The following is a 13,307-nucleotide window of genomic DNA, read 5'->3' on the forward strand; positions in this document are numbered from 1 at the left end:
CCCGCGGCGCGGGGGCTGTGGAGGATGGTCCGTCGATAGGGTAGACTAATGTCTCTGTGATGTGGGCTGGTGTGTGTGTGTGTGTGTGTGTGTGTAATGGTGGGGTGGGGGAGACAGTGGTGGGAACCTGTGGGCGTTTTGTGAGGGTGAAGTTTTGTTCGCACACAGGTGGGACGACTCAGTCAGTCAGTCAGCAGGCCTGGCGGCCACGGAGGAGGGCTGTTTTTCAGTTATCCACACACTCTCACTCACACAGACTCACAACCAGTGAATGTGTCAACTGTTGCCTTTTCCGAATGAGCAAAGGGTTAGGTACACCAGCAAGTGAGCGGACACAGTTTGGGGGTTTTCACCACAATACTGCTGAGTGAGGAGTCGTCAAATTGAGCAACAAAACCAGAGATTCTTTAAGTATAGAGATATGCCAACATAATAGGTTTCTATGGGCACCTAACGCGACCAGGTTCCGGTCTGCCTAAAGGGCCGTGTCATAATGCTCCTACAATGAATAGAACAGTCCTTAGGTCTGCCTTGGTCTGCCTAAGGGGGGCCATAATAGAACCAGGAAACAATGGGCCAATGGAACCTCTCTCTCTCTACTCTCTCTGACAAAACCTAATTTGACAAAGGTACTCATACCAGGCAGAAGGGGTGGGAAGGTGGTGGCTTCCGTTAAGTGAGGTGTACTCAAAGTGCATCGAGTGAAAAGCACAAGGGCCAATGGAGTTTTAGTAGCACACGTCAGGGTGGTGCAATCACAGCTAATGCCACTATTGTATGGATTCAATGATTTTTGTGTGTAGTGGATGAGCTAAGACACATTCATTGCAGTACATTAATTACCAATTTCTAAGTCATTTATGGAAAAAGCTGTGGTTGTATCACCTGATATCTGTGCCCCCAAAAAATGTCGCTGACCCTCAAACAACCTTCAATGTAAAGATGTCTGTTCATGAAGAAGTCTCGGTTACCTAAGCTTTCTTGACTAAATTGTTAGGTATGCGTGCGGTTGTTCTGAGCATCCAATAGGCAACAGGCTTCTGTAAGTGTGTCATCTGATAATGCATTCACAGGAAATGCAACAAGGCTCCATGTCAAGAAATCAAGTACTGTGTGTTGGCTTGCAATGTGTGTCCATCTGGGTGTGAAATGCAAGAGAATTGACGTCCTTCTGTCTTTGTGCCGCTGATCTTCTTTTGCTCATGTCCTCTTTTTTCCACTGCTTGCTCTTTGTAAACTTACGATCACCTTATGCAATCGTCCTCTTGGTCCAGTTGCTCAAGACAGGAAAAGGTAATCTCGCAGCAAGGAACTCCTCGTTGCTGTAGTTGGATCGAAACAGCTCTTCACATTAAGTCCTCGTGCTTTAACATTTTCTTGTTTCCTCTTTAATTGGGAAAACGCATGCTCCCTCTACTTACAACTATTTAAACATTTTTGTTAACTTTACTTTTTTGTTTCATTATTTTTGTTAAGCCAGGAAAGTCCACTGAGACTAAGTGTCTTTTCTGCCAGTGAGCTCTGGTCAAAACACAATGTTGCAGACCATACACAAGCACATCAACACAGTTTTCAGATAACAGAACTTGAACACATTTTTGGTGGTTGGTTAGCTCTCCCACATTGCAATAGCTGAGCAGGAAAGAGGCCATTGCTGTCAGAAAGTGCTCACGACAGCTAATTGTTGGGCCCTTGAGGTGTGCGTCAGCGGCGCATGCTCCAGCACTCCCTAGGGTGCGTTCCAATAAGCAACCTTGCGTCCTCCACTTGAGCTTGTGGCCTCGTACCAGGAAGTAATGCGTTGTGATGACATCACTGACAACAGCATTATATTTCAATATCTCTCAAAAGCTCAATTGTAAAGTAATTATATCATTTGCAAACTGGATGTTGAATGAAGAATAGTCCCCCAAAAAAATTGTTGTGGCTAGGCTGACAGCGGGGAAACTTAATTGTTTTCTCCACGAAGGCGGGGCATCTGCAAAACGTGAGGCCACAAGCACAAGTGGAGGACACAAGTGTGCATATAGGAATGCACCCCTAAGGTCTCGCTGAAGGTGTGACCTCGTAAACCAGTTGAGATTACACATGTATGCAGAGTCAGGGTGGTGCCTGATGTGGTTTGGAGTCTTTGAACACCACAGCCTTCCGCCTCCTCCTCTCCTCCACACTCACACCTCTCTGGGCAGAGGGTTTTTCAACCGTTTAAGTTAAGTTTCAGGCTTTTAACAGTTAACAGTTTAAGGCTTTAACAGTTTCCAGTAGAAATGAAATTCCACTCCTTAGGAGGTTAACTCTTTCTTGTCGGGCTGATCTACAGACTACTTCTGGGTCAGGGTTTGGTATCAGGTGTATATTATTGACAATCTACTGATAGCTCATTTTGACAAAGCAGCTTATTTTGATAAAGAAGCAATAGAACAAACACCACCGTTTTACATCACAGTTTTGTGAACACGCTTTCTCGTGTAAAAAGATTCACAACCTAGAATGGTTGATGAATCACTGCCATCTCCCTCTTCCCATCAAATGATGTGTCAAATGTGTCTAATAATGATGAGTAAATAGTCTCTGGAATTGACATATTGAGCAAAGGCTTTGACAATGAAGTTCCTTAATAATATAAAAAGGCTTTCAATATGTTTTTTCTCCATAACCTGTAGACACTACCATCTAGTGGACAAAATAAATACCTACACCTGTAGTTTTTTTTTTTTTTTTTAAAGACGCATCAGGTTGGACTTCACCTCCCAGGATGCATCTGTGATTTTGGCCATCATCAAGAAGTGTCTGAGCATGCCCGGTGAAGTTGGTGCTGGAGCTGGAGCCACTGAGGAGAAAATCCTCCAGAATCCCAGAGAGCCTCCCGTCTGATGGGTCTGCTGTGCAGCAAGAGAGGGAGAGGAGGCAGAGGCAAGGATGACACTTAAATGGAGATTGTGCAGGTAAGACGACGAGTGTGGCAGAGTGTTGTGTTGTGTGTGTTTGTGTGTGCCAGGGTGTCTGGCAGACAGTCGTGCTGGGGGTGTCTGTCTGATTTTGAGGGGTGTGTCTTTCCTGCAGACGCTGACTCTGATTGTGACTCTGACTCTCTCCCTCTCTTCCTCTCTCTCTTTCTCTCTCTCTCTCCCTCTCTCTCTCGCTCTCTCTCTCTCTCTCTCTCTCTCTCTCTCTCTCTCTCTCTCACTCTCCCTCCTGTCTCATTCTGTCCTGTTTCTCTTCCGTTGAGTGGCTGTTGCTGTCAGTGGCTGAATATGATGCTATGATGTGAATACTGGAAGGCAGGTAGGCGATAGGAACAGAATGATCATCTCCAGACAATATCCAATATTCTAATTCTGGCTATGTATTCAGAGAATGTTGACCATGAAGTAAGTGACACAGAAGTAACGTAAACAAACTGTTCTTATGAACCATTTGCCAACAAAATGAAATGTACAGTATAGTATGTAAGGTAGATTAACCATGATTCAATGTTAATAGAAATGTTTCTAATAATGATGTATTATATAGAAACAATGCCTTTCATATTGTAATACACCTCATCACTTAACCTCCAGCAGCAAGTGTGTGTTTTCAGTTACACTGTATTTTCCTCTCCATGTTGCATCATTTAGCTACAGTGTGACCTACTGTGCACTGTAACTTATCCTTTGGTTTAGTTGGTGAATGTATGTAAGAGATTGTAGTCTAGCAAAAAAATAAAACTGATCAAGACAATCAAACCCATTAATAATTTCAAAAACATGCACATCAGTGTGGAGATTGCAAAAGGAGTCCGTCTTTGCAAAAGAGTGGAACAGTTTACTGTATGTGGCAGGAATTGAGCTCCCCTGATTAATGGGGACCTTTTCACTTCCACAGGGGACTTTGGTGTGCCACAATGAGGGAGGGAGGGAGAGAGAGAGAGAGAGAGAGAGAGAGAGAGAGAGAGAGAGAGAGAGAGAGAGAGAGAGAGAGAGAGAGAGAGAGAGAGAGAGAGAGAGAGAGAGAGAGAGAGAGAGAGAGACTGAGGGAGAGAAAAGTAAAGAGTGGGAGACTGAAAGAGAGACAGAGAAACTGAGGGAGAGAGAAGCATTGAGAGAGAAAGAAAGAAACCGTGGGAGACTGAAAGAGAGACAGAAAAACTGAGGGATAGAGAATGGCAGAGAGAGAGAGAGAGAGAGAGAGAGAGAGAGAGAGAGAGAGAGAGAGAGAGAGAGGCATAAACGGACAGAAAAGAGAGTGACTTTGGTAATGATGTCGGTGTCTGTACTGTCTGTTTGGTCCAGTAAGTGAAGATGGAGACTCCCATCCCTCCTACAGTCTCTGTAGCGCTGGATACCTCCTCAGCACCACTTGGGACTGGGCTGCGCTGCTGCGGTGTGCATGTCCTTGTCTGTGTTGTTTTGTCCAATACGTGAGGATGGATACTTGCATCCGTACACCCTGTAGTGTAACCTTAATGGTAGCACAGAGAACTGGGCTGTGCATGTCCTTGCCTGTGTGCTTTGTCCAATACACAGTTGTATGAGGCAGAAGGACTTACAACACTAGTAGTATGGTATTACATAGTGTCTTTTGACCATGTAAAATCATACCACTGCTGTTGTCATCACATATGTAGGAGTCCTTCTACTTCCACATTATACAGTTCTCAGCAATATGTGTGGATGGATACTTTTTCACGACTGTAGCCTTAATGGTAGCACAGAGTATGTGATCTTGTCTTTGTGCTTTGTCCAATACATAGAGTTGTATGAAGCACAAGTAGAATGACTCTTACAGATGTAATTACAACACTAGCAGTATGGTATTACATGCTTTCAACTAATATCATGTCACTGGTGTTGACATCACATTTATGGAGTCCTTCTACCTCTACATACAGCTCTGTGCAATACAGTATGTGTGGATGGATACTTTCACGCCTGTAGCCTCAATGGTAGCACAGAGATCTGGGCTATTATATCCTTGTCTTTGTGCTTTGTCTAATACACAGAGTTGTATGAAGCAGAAGTAGAATGACTCTTACAGGTGTAATTACAACACTAGTGGTATGGTATTACATTGTTTCAACTATGTAATATCAACTCACTGGAGTTGCCATCACATCTGTAATAGACGGGGAGGAACGGTAGCCTACCATGCACCCCCCCCACAACAAAACGCCATATGATTTTTTTTGATCGTCAAGATGTCCTGAATAAGAATTTGAGTGGTAACAGTAATATAACTCACTCCCACTATGCTTTTTCACATCATATTGCATATGACCCCAGAATGCTCAATGCATTCTAGTAGTACACTGCCAAGTCCTCTAGAGCCATGATTCAGTTGGTTATCATAGCTTATGATATACCATATGAAAGCTTGGAGTCTGCAGTATACATATATAAAACTGTATTTAGTGTAGCTTTTTGCATAGCAACGGTTGCTAGGCAAAGCATCTTCCTTAACAACCAGCATCAGTGACACAGTTCCTCTCTGATTACATTGCGCTATGATGTCTGGATCTAGACCACTTTTCCAAGGTTCAACATGACTTGTTTAAACCTCCAAGATGTCCTTAATAAGAATTTGAGTGGTAACAGTAATATAACTCATTCCTACTATACTCTTGTACATCATATTGTATATGACTCCAGTATGCTCTACATGTTTTAGTTCTATGTAGTAGTAAACTGCCAAGGCCTCTACAGCCATTTTGCAGTTGGTTATCATAGCTTGTTATGTACCATATGAAAGCTTGGAGTGTGTAGTTTATGAATATTACATATGTATAGTGTAGGCCTATCTATGACATTTGGGAAGATATACTTGGTTCATGATATGATGTCTGAAAGCTCTGATTTTTGTCTATTCTTTAAATGACTCCCTTACACAATGTTAGCCAATTATGATATATTAAAATATTGTAGTTTTTAAATTATTTAAAGGGTTTTGAGAATGAATTAGCGCATCATAATTAGGAATGGGATTTATCCGCCCTCCAAAACTGCTTTGAAATAACTGACTGTGATATTTTTAAACAAGTTGCCACCAACAACAACCAAATAGACATTGAGGAGTATAAAGATACAGTCACATCCTACATCACCAAATGCATAGACGACGTCACAGACACAAAAACAATAATCACTCGAGCCAACCAGAAGCCATGGCTGACAGGGGACGTCCACAGGCTGCTGAGGGCAAGAGACAAAGCCTTCAGAGCTGGGGATGAAGCGGGCATGAAAACAGCTATGGCCAACTTGTCACAAGGCATTAGAAAGGCAAAGCAAGAATACACACAATGGAAGGACATCCAAGCTATCACTGACTACAAGCCATCACCTCGGAGCTGCAAAAACAACACATCCCTGCTGAACGACCTCAAACGCTTTTTCACACACTTCGAGGAACACAACAAGACCCACCCACAGAATACCTGTGTCTACCTGTTGATAGCATGAAGAGGGCTCTCAGGATCAACACACACAAAGCAACAGCCCCAGACAACATCCCTGGACAGATGCTGAAAGACTGTGCTGAGGAACTAAAGCATGTCTCCACTGACATCTTCAACACCTCACTACAACAAGCCATTGTCCCCTCCTGCTTCAAAGCCGTCACCATCATATCGGTACCAAAGAAGTCATCTCCATCCTGCTTCAACGATTGACTTCAGCTCAGCATTCAATACCATCATACCCCAACAGCTGATATGCGAACTGGACAATATGGGCCTCAGCACCTCCCTCTGCAACTGGCTGCTAAACGTCCTGTGCCAGAGACCACAAGCAGTGCATGTTGGCAACAACACTTCGGACACCATCACGCTGAGCACAGGAGCTCCACTAGGGTGTGTGCTAAGCCCTTTACTCTTCACCCTGCTCACACACGACTGCAAAATATCCCACAGCACCAACCACCTGGTGAAGTTTGCAGATGACACAACCCTGACGGGTCTCATCACCAACATTGATGAGAAACACTACAGGACAGGACCTCCTAGCCAAGTGGTGCAGTGACAACAACCTCCTACTGAATGTCAGCAAGACAAAGGAGATTGTTGTCAACTTCCAGAAAGGTCACCACCAACTCCTGCCACTGACCATCGATGGTGCTGCTATGGAGAGGGTGAGCAGCACAAAATTCCTTGAAGTACACATCAGCGAGGACCTCTCCTGAACCACCAACACTGCATCACTGGCCAAGAAAGCCCAGTAACGCCTCTACTTCCTGCGCAAACTGAGGCATGCCAGTGCCCCACCAGCCATAATGACCACCTTCTACAGAGGAACCATTGAGAGCATCATCACCAGCTGTATCACTGTAAAGTGCACTGTGGTGGTAGCAGTGAGAGTGAAATTGAAAGTGATTGGTCAAGCACAGACAGTGACAGTAGCAGTAAATGAACTTTCCGCCTTGGACTATACCTTTCCCCAAATGTTCAATAAACTTTATTTATGATTCAACCGGTTTCCTTCTATTGGGGTCTTGTGGTCATGCGCACCAACTTGCATCGACTGTGACAGTGACACAGGCCGTACAGATTGCAACATTGTCAATAGTTCAAGTAGTTAGTGCTTACATCACATTAGGGTTTGGACTTTTCCAAATTGTTAATATATTTCCTTTTAAGGTCTTTATGTAAGAATTGGTCATTTAAAGAATCAAGGGGAAAAAACCCAGAGCTCTCAGACATCATACCACTAAACCAAGTATATTTTCCCAAATGTTATAAGTACACCAAAATATGACAATGTTCATAAACTACATACTCCAATGTTTCATATTGTATATAACAAACTATGATAACCAACTGCAAAATGGCTGTAGAGGCCTTGGCAGTTTACTACTACATAGAACTAAAACGTATAGAGCGTACTGGGGTCATATACAATATGATGTACAAGAGTATAGTAGGAATGAGTTATATTACTGTTACCACTCAAATTCTTATTAAGGACATCTTGGAGGTTCAAACAAGTCATGTTGAACCTTGGAAAAGTGGTCTAGATCCAGACATCATAGCGCAATGTAATCACAGAGGAACTGTGTCACTGATGTTGGTTGCTAAGGAAGATGCTTTGCCTAGCAACCGTTGCTATGCAAAAAGCTACACCAAATACAGTTTAATATATGTATACTGCAGACTCCAAGCTTTCATATGGTATATCATAAGCTATGATAACCAACTGAATCATGGCTCTATAGGACTTGGCAGTGCACTACTAGAATGCATTGAGCATTCTGGGGTCATGTACAATATGATGTGAAAAAGTATAGTGGGAGTGAGTTATATGACTGTTACCACTCAAATTCTTATTTAGGACATCTTGACGATCAAAAAAAAATCATATGGCGTTTTGTTGTGGGGGGGGTGCATGGTAGGCTACCGTTCCTCCCCGACTATAAGAGTCCTTCTGCTTCTTCATTATGCAACCTGGTGCAATACATGTGGATGGATACTTTCATCCATACACCCTGTAGTCTTAAGCACATACTGTAGAAGCACATGGTAGCACATAGAACTGGGCTGTATCTGTCCTTGTCTACGGTATGTGCTTCGTCCAATACGTCAGGATGGATTCTTGCATCCTCATGCCCTGTTGCCTTAATGGCAGTCGTCAGAGGACATAACGGTGTGCCATTCTACCTACCCAGCTAAGCATTTGTCTGTGTGTGTACCTAGCATCCACCTCTACAGCCAGAACCATGAGGGCTCCCCTTGCCTGTTCCTTCTGCCTCTCTCTCTCTGCCTGTGTGCGTCTCTCTTTCTCTCTTTCACACACACACACACACACACACGCTCTCTCTCTTTCCTTTAATAGCCTCTGAGACGGAGGGGAGGAGTGATCCGAAGAGAAGGGGTGGCCCACTTTCAAATATAGGTGTGTGGTGGTTCAGCTGAGACGTACACGCACGAAACAAGCCACTCTATTTGCCCCGCCCCTCCCTCAATTTGGCATGGGAAGGGTGTGTGTGTGTGTGTGTAGTGTGTGTTTGTGTGTGTGTGTAAGTTTAGTGTGTGTAAGTGTAAGTGTAGTGTGTGTTTGGGAGAGAGAGAGAGAGAGAGAGAGAGAGAGAGAGAGAGAGAGAGAGAGAGGTAGAGAGAGAGAGAGAGAGAGCGGTAGAGCGGTAGAGAGAGAGAGAGAGAGAGAGAGAGAGAGAGAGAGAGAGAGAGAGAGAGAGAAGGGGGGAGCCGTGTGTGCGTGCGTGTGTGTGCGTGCGTGCGGTACGGTGCGGTGGCATCCTTCTCTTGCCTATCACTCTCTCACTCCGCACGGTGAGAGCCACCGGACTCATGCGGTCCTCCAGCACACCCACACACAGACAGTGAGAGAAAGAGAGAGAAAGAGGAGAGAGAGAGAAGAGAAGAGAAAAGAAGAGAGAGAAAACACAGAGGAGAGAATCAAGAGTGGACAAATACAATCGAGTAAGCGAACGAATAAAAAAACGGAAGGATTTTTTTCCCCCACCTTTGTTTCTCTCCTGAGGAGCAGCAAGTAACCCTCGGAGAAGGATGGCAGATGGAGAGGGGGGCGAGGAGGAGATCCTCTTCGTGAGGACGGTAAGTTTGGGATTTTTATATATTTTTTGTTTGCTTTTTGTTGTTCACTTTAAGTTTGGTCAAACATCTGTGTCTCTCCCTCTCTCTCTCTCCCTCTCTCTCTCTCCCTCTGTCTGTCTCCATGTCTCTCGTCCCCAGTCTGTCTCTCTCTGTCTGCCTGTCTCTCTCTCTCTCTCTCTCTCTCTCTCTCTCTCTCTCTCTCTCTCTCTCTCTCTCTCTCTGCTGGATCATACACCATTAGGCTGGTATATGGTTGTGGTACTTCTGGCTGGAGCCATTGTATGTATGTATGTGGCAGGTTATTGCACGTACCCTATATTAGTAAAAGGCAGGGCAGAATATATCTCTTCCTCTGCTGTGCTGCTATCCTTGAAGCGCCCGTGTCCCTGTTTCCACAAGAAAATTAGACCAGTTTGATATCGATGTGTTGTTCCTGGTTTTAAGCATTGGGTACCCTGTAATGGCACGATTTGTATGCCATGACATTTGCTTCATCGGTTCACAAATATGATTAGAGTCACTTCAAGCGGGGTATTTGGAGGCCTTTGCTACCTCTTTCTGGTGACCCTTGTGTGTGCCTGGCTGGGGTTTGAACCAGTTTCATATTGATGTGTGTTCCTAGTTTAAAAAAATTGAGAACCCTATAATAATGGCACCTCTCAAATGGCATGGCATTTGTTTCGCTGCTTCACAAAATATGATTAGCAGGACTTGAGGAGGGTTTTAGGGCTTTGGTGGGCTTCCTAAATGCTCTGCTTTTCTCTGGTGGCTCTTGTGTGTGTGTGTGTGGGGGGGGAGTTGGGGACTTGGGGTCTGGGGTTGGGTGACTTGGGGGGGCTGGGAGGGGTCGGAGAACCAGGACAAGACAGGCAGCAGCCAGTGCATCTGTTAGCATCGTTATCTATTAATACCCGAGGAAAGGAGAGAGGAGGGCCTGGCCTGTCAGTGCGAGAGCAAGAGAAGGCCCTAAGAGCGGGGACAGCTGTCTCCTTCTTCTGCTGTGTAGTCTTAGTACTACTCCTCACAAGATGCCAGCACAAACGCTAAGAAAAGCCACGTACCCCGGTATATTAGGAGGTAGTAATGAGAAAAGAGACTTATTAAGAATTTGGAGAACGTGACAATTCATGGTGGATGTTTCAGGGGATTTGTGACAGTCAGACAGAGAAAAGAAGAAAAAAAAAACAGAGCAGCAGCACAGTATACAAACTTTTTTTGTCAGGAACTTCTCATTAATGCTGATATATGAACTAAATAAGCCATGAAATTGAATGTTAGTTATGGAGTGGCTTGTTCCAGGAAAACTAGAAAGGCCAGCAAAGATAAACAAATGCATACTTTGATATAATACATTGGAAGTTTCGCAAGGCACTACACTGAACATTATCTGACTTTCAAACAGCTACAATGATATGCCTTGGTAGGTGATGAGCGGGGTACTGTAAGGACAAGAGGTTTTACGGTACATGTTGTGTCTGGGATGCAGGTTATGCATATGCACTGTGCTATACCTCACTCAACAGTTACCAAGTGGTAAACCGAATTGTTTAAGAAAGCATGCTGTTTAACTGTCACGACTGACAATTCCGTCGTGTTTTAAATAGGAGTTTATGACCAGGGGAGAATATCAGAGCACCTGTCTTTGTTGCCACAGTGGGGTTGTAAACATCCCTTTTTGTGAGGACTTTAAATAGGGAGTGGATTACTGGTGGCTGTAAGTATAGTAGGCATGAAAGCAGTGGGATGAGAGGCTACAGGAAGCCCACTGAGCCAAACTTCAAAAAAGCATGAAAAAAACATGGCTGCTTTGATGAGTGTTTTGGGGAAGCAGAGACATATGTTATTGGCTACCTAGGATAATGGAATGGCAGCAGGATATCAGAGCAAGTGGACATCTTGAATGTGCTCCCAGACTGTGTGTGTGTGTGTTTGGGAGGGGGGGGGTGTCTGTGTGTCTGTGTGTGTGTGCGTGTGCGTGTGCGTGTGCGTGTGCGTGCGTGTTTGAGTGTGCGTGTGTGCGTGCATGTGCATGCGCGCTCACACATGTGTGTGTGTGTGTATATACTGTGTGTGCGTGCGTGTGTGTTGGCAAGGTCCATGCCAAGTGACGATAACCTACGTATGAATGATGTCATCATCACTCACCCTCTGTGTCTCCTGGCAGGTTGTACTGTATGCAATCTAGTAGATGCTGTGAAGCACACAGATCTGTGAATTGATTGGATTGCTGTTGATTGATAGGATGGATATACCTGCATAACAGCAATTGAATAAATATCCAATGCGAATGTATTCTGCAAAACATTGCAGCCAGATAAGCGTAAAAGAGCAAGTTGCCCTGCTGCCTTAAATTTGTAGATTAACTAAATTTGAGAAAGCCTCTGGTTGAGTTAAGTCTCAAGTTCAGTTATCTTACAAACTTAAGGCAGCAGGGCGACTTTTTTTTACGTTTAACTTACTTACAATGTTTTTCAGTGTATGGCTCCACAGATAGTTACAGTAGGTTGTTGTGCCAGTGTGCTGTGCACCATGTGGGTTTTACATGCCATGCTCTTGACAGAAAGCTTTAAATTTGGCAGCAGGCGTGTAATAGTGACTCGCATGAAATACGGCGGTGACTGAAAGTTGTTAAGCCATTGTGTCAGACAGTCATATTTCAGGAACTGCACCTCACTGTTGTTGTGTTGTGTAGGTGGCCCTTAGGTGACCCTGCTGTTGTCATCCCGTGTAGTAGTATATTCCCAAAACCTCTTTTCAGGAATTGCACAGATTAGAGATAGCTTTTAGCATTACATTCCACAATGAATTTGATAATTTGATTTTATGATTAAATTACATTTAATCATGGCATAGTACTTTAGTGTTTTTGTTAAGGTTACAGTTGTTATTTAGTTATTTATTAATCCAATTTATGTATTTCTTCCTTAAATTTCCTTGACATATTTCCTTGGTCTTTGTTTTTCACATTTCTTTTTACAGGACATTGAGAAGCCTGGTGTATAAAATGTGTCAACAAATCCGTCTTGCCGTACCTAGCTTTTCAGATTCATTTCAGGATTACAGTACTCTCTCATGGCAGTAGTTTGATGTTTGTGTTTGGTGAATGCAAGTATTCACATTGTAAGATGAGATCGAACGTCTGAAAGCTTCCAAGTAATGCAAGGAAACATCTACAGTAAACACACAGTGCATCATCTTTGTTAAATCAAATCAACCAAAGATTATTTTAATCCATAATGGACCGTCTCTGAATCAGCTGTAACATATCCCGTCTACAGAACTGTCCTAACCTCACTTTTGAAGTGCTCTTACTGGGCTAAAGGACAACCGTGTCATTGTTTCATGATGCAAGTGCAAGCCCAGTGCGAACCCAGTGGAGTGTTTTTTAGTGTGTTCATAGGGGGATGTTCAGGTTGCAGCCGGGCTATGGCAGCACTTTCTTTTTATAGTCAAGCTACTTTTAAGTGCCTAAGACACAGGAGCTAGAGAGAGAGAGAGAGAGAGAGAGAGAGAGAGAGAGAGAGAGAGAGAGAGAGAGAGAGAGAGAGAGAGAGAGAGAGAGAGCGAGAGAACCAGAGTCTGTGTCCTACTTCTCCTGTGCCAGAATCCATTGGGGAAAATCTGTGTCCGTCCTATGCATTGCCTTCACACACATGCATTTTTTCCCTTTCTAAGTCTAATGTGTCACTGTGGGCAATGGTTAAAAGGTCAACTGACCTAACTGGTGTGAAAACCCTCTGAAAATCATACTGAATTCTTTATTTTGAGG

The 13,307-nt window shown here is 43.9% G+C and overlaps 1 protein-coding gene across 2 annotated transcripts in view; it reads left to right on the plus strand.

The window, feature by feature from the left end:
* The first annotated feature begins 9,236 nt into the window (after nt 1-9,236).
* The window catches only part of ryr1b (ryanodine receptor 1b (skeletal)), a 112,856-nt gene continuing 108,785 nt past the window's right edge, over nt 9,237-13,307 (plus strand). For both annotated transcript variants that reach the window (XM_063205390.1, XM_063205391.1), the window contains exon 1: nt 9,237-9,538. In XM_063205390.1, the coding sequence (XP_063061460.1) occupies nt 9,491-9,538 (48 nt within the window). In that variant the 5' untranslated portion in view covers nt 9,237-9,490. The remainder of the gene's footprint in view (nt 9,539-13,307) is intronic.

This window comes from Engraulis encrasicolus, chromosome 8 (assembly GCF_034702125.1).
Source record: "Engraulis encrasicolus isolate BLACKSEA-1 chromosome 8, IST_EnEncr_1.0, whole genome shotgun sequence".
NCBI classification, from domain to species: Eukaryota; Metazoa; Chordata; class Actinopteri; order Clupeiformes; family Engraulidae; genus Engraulis; species Engraulis encrasicolus.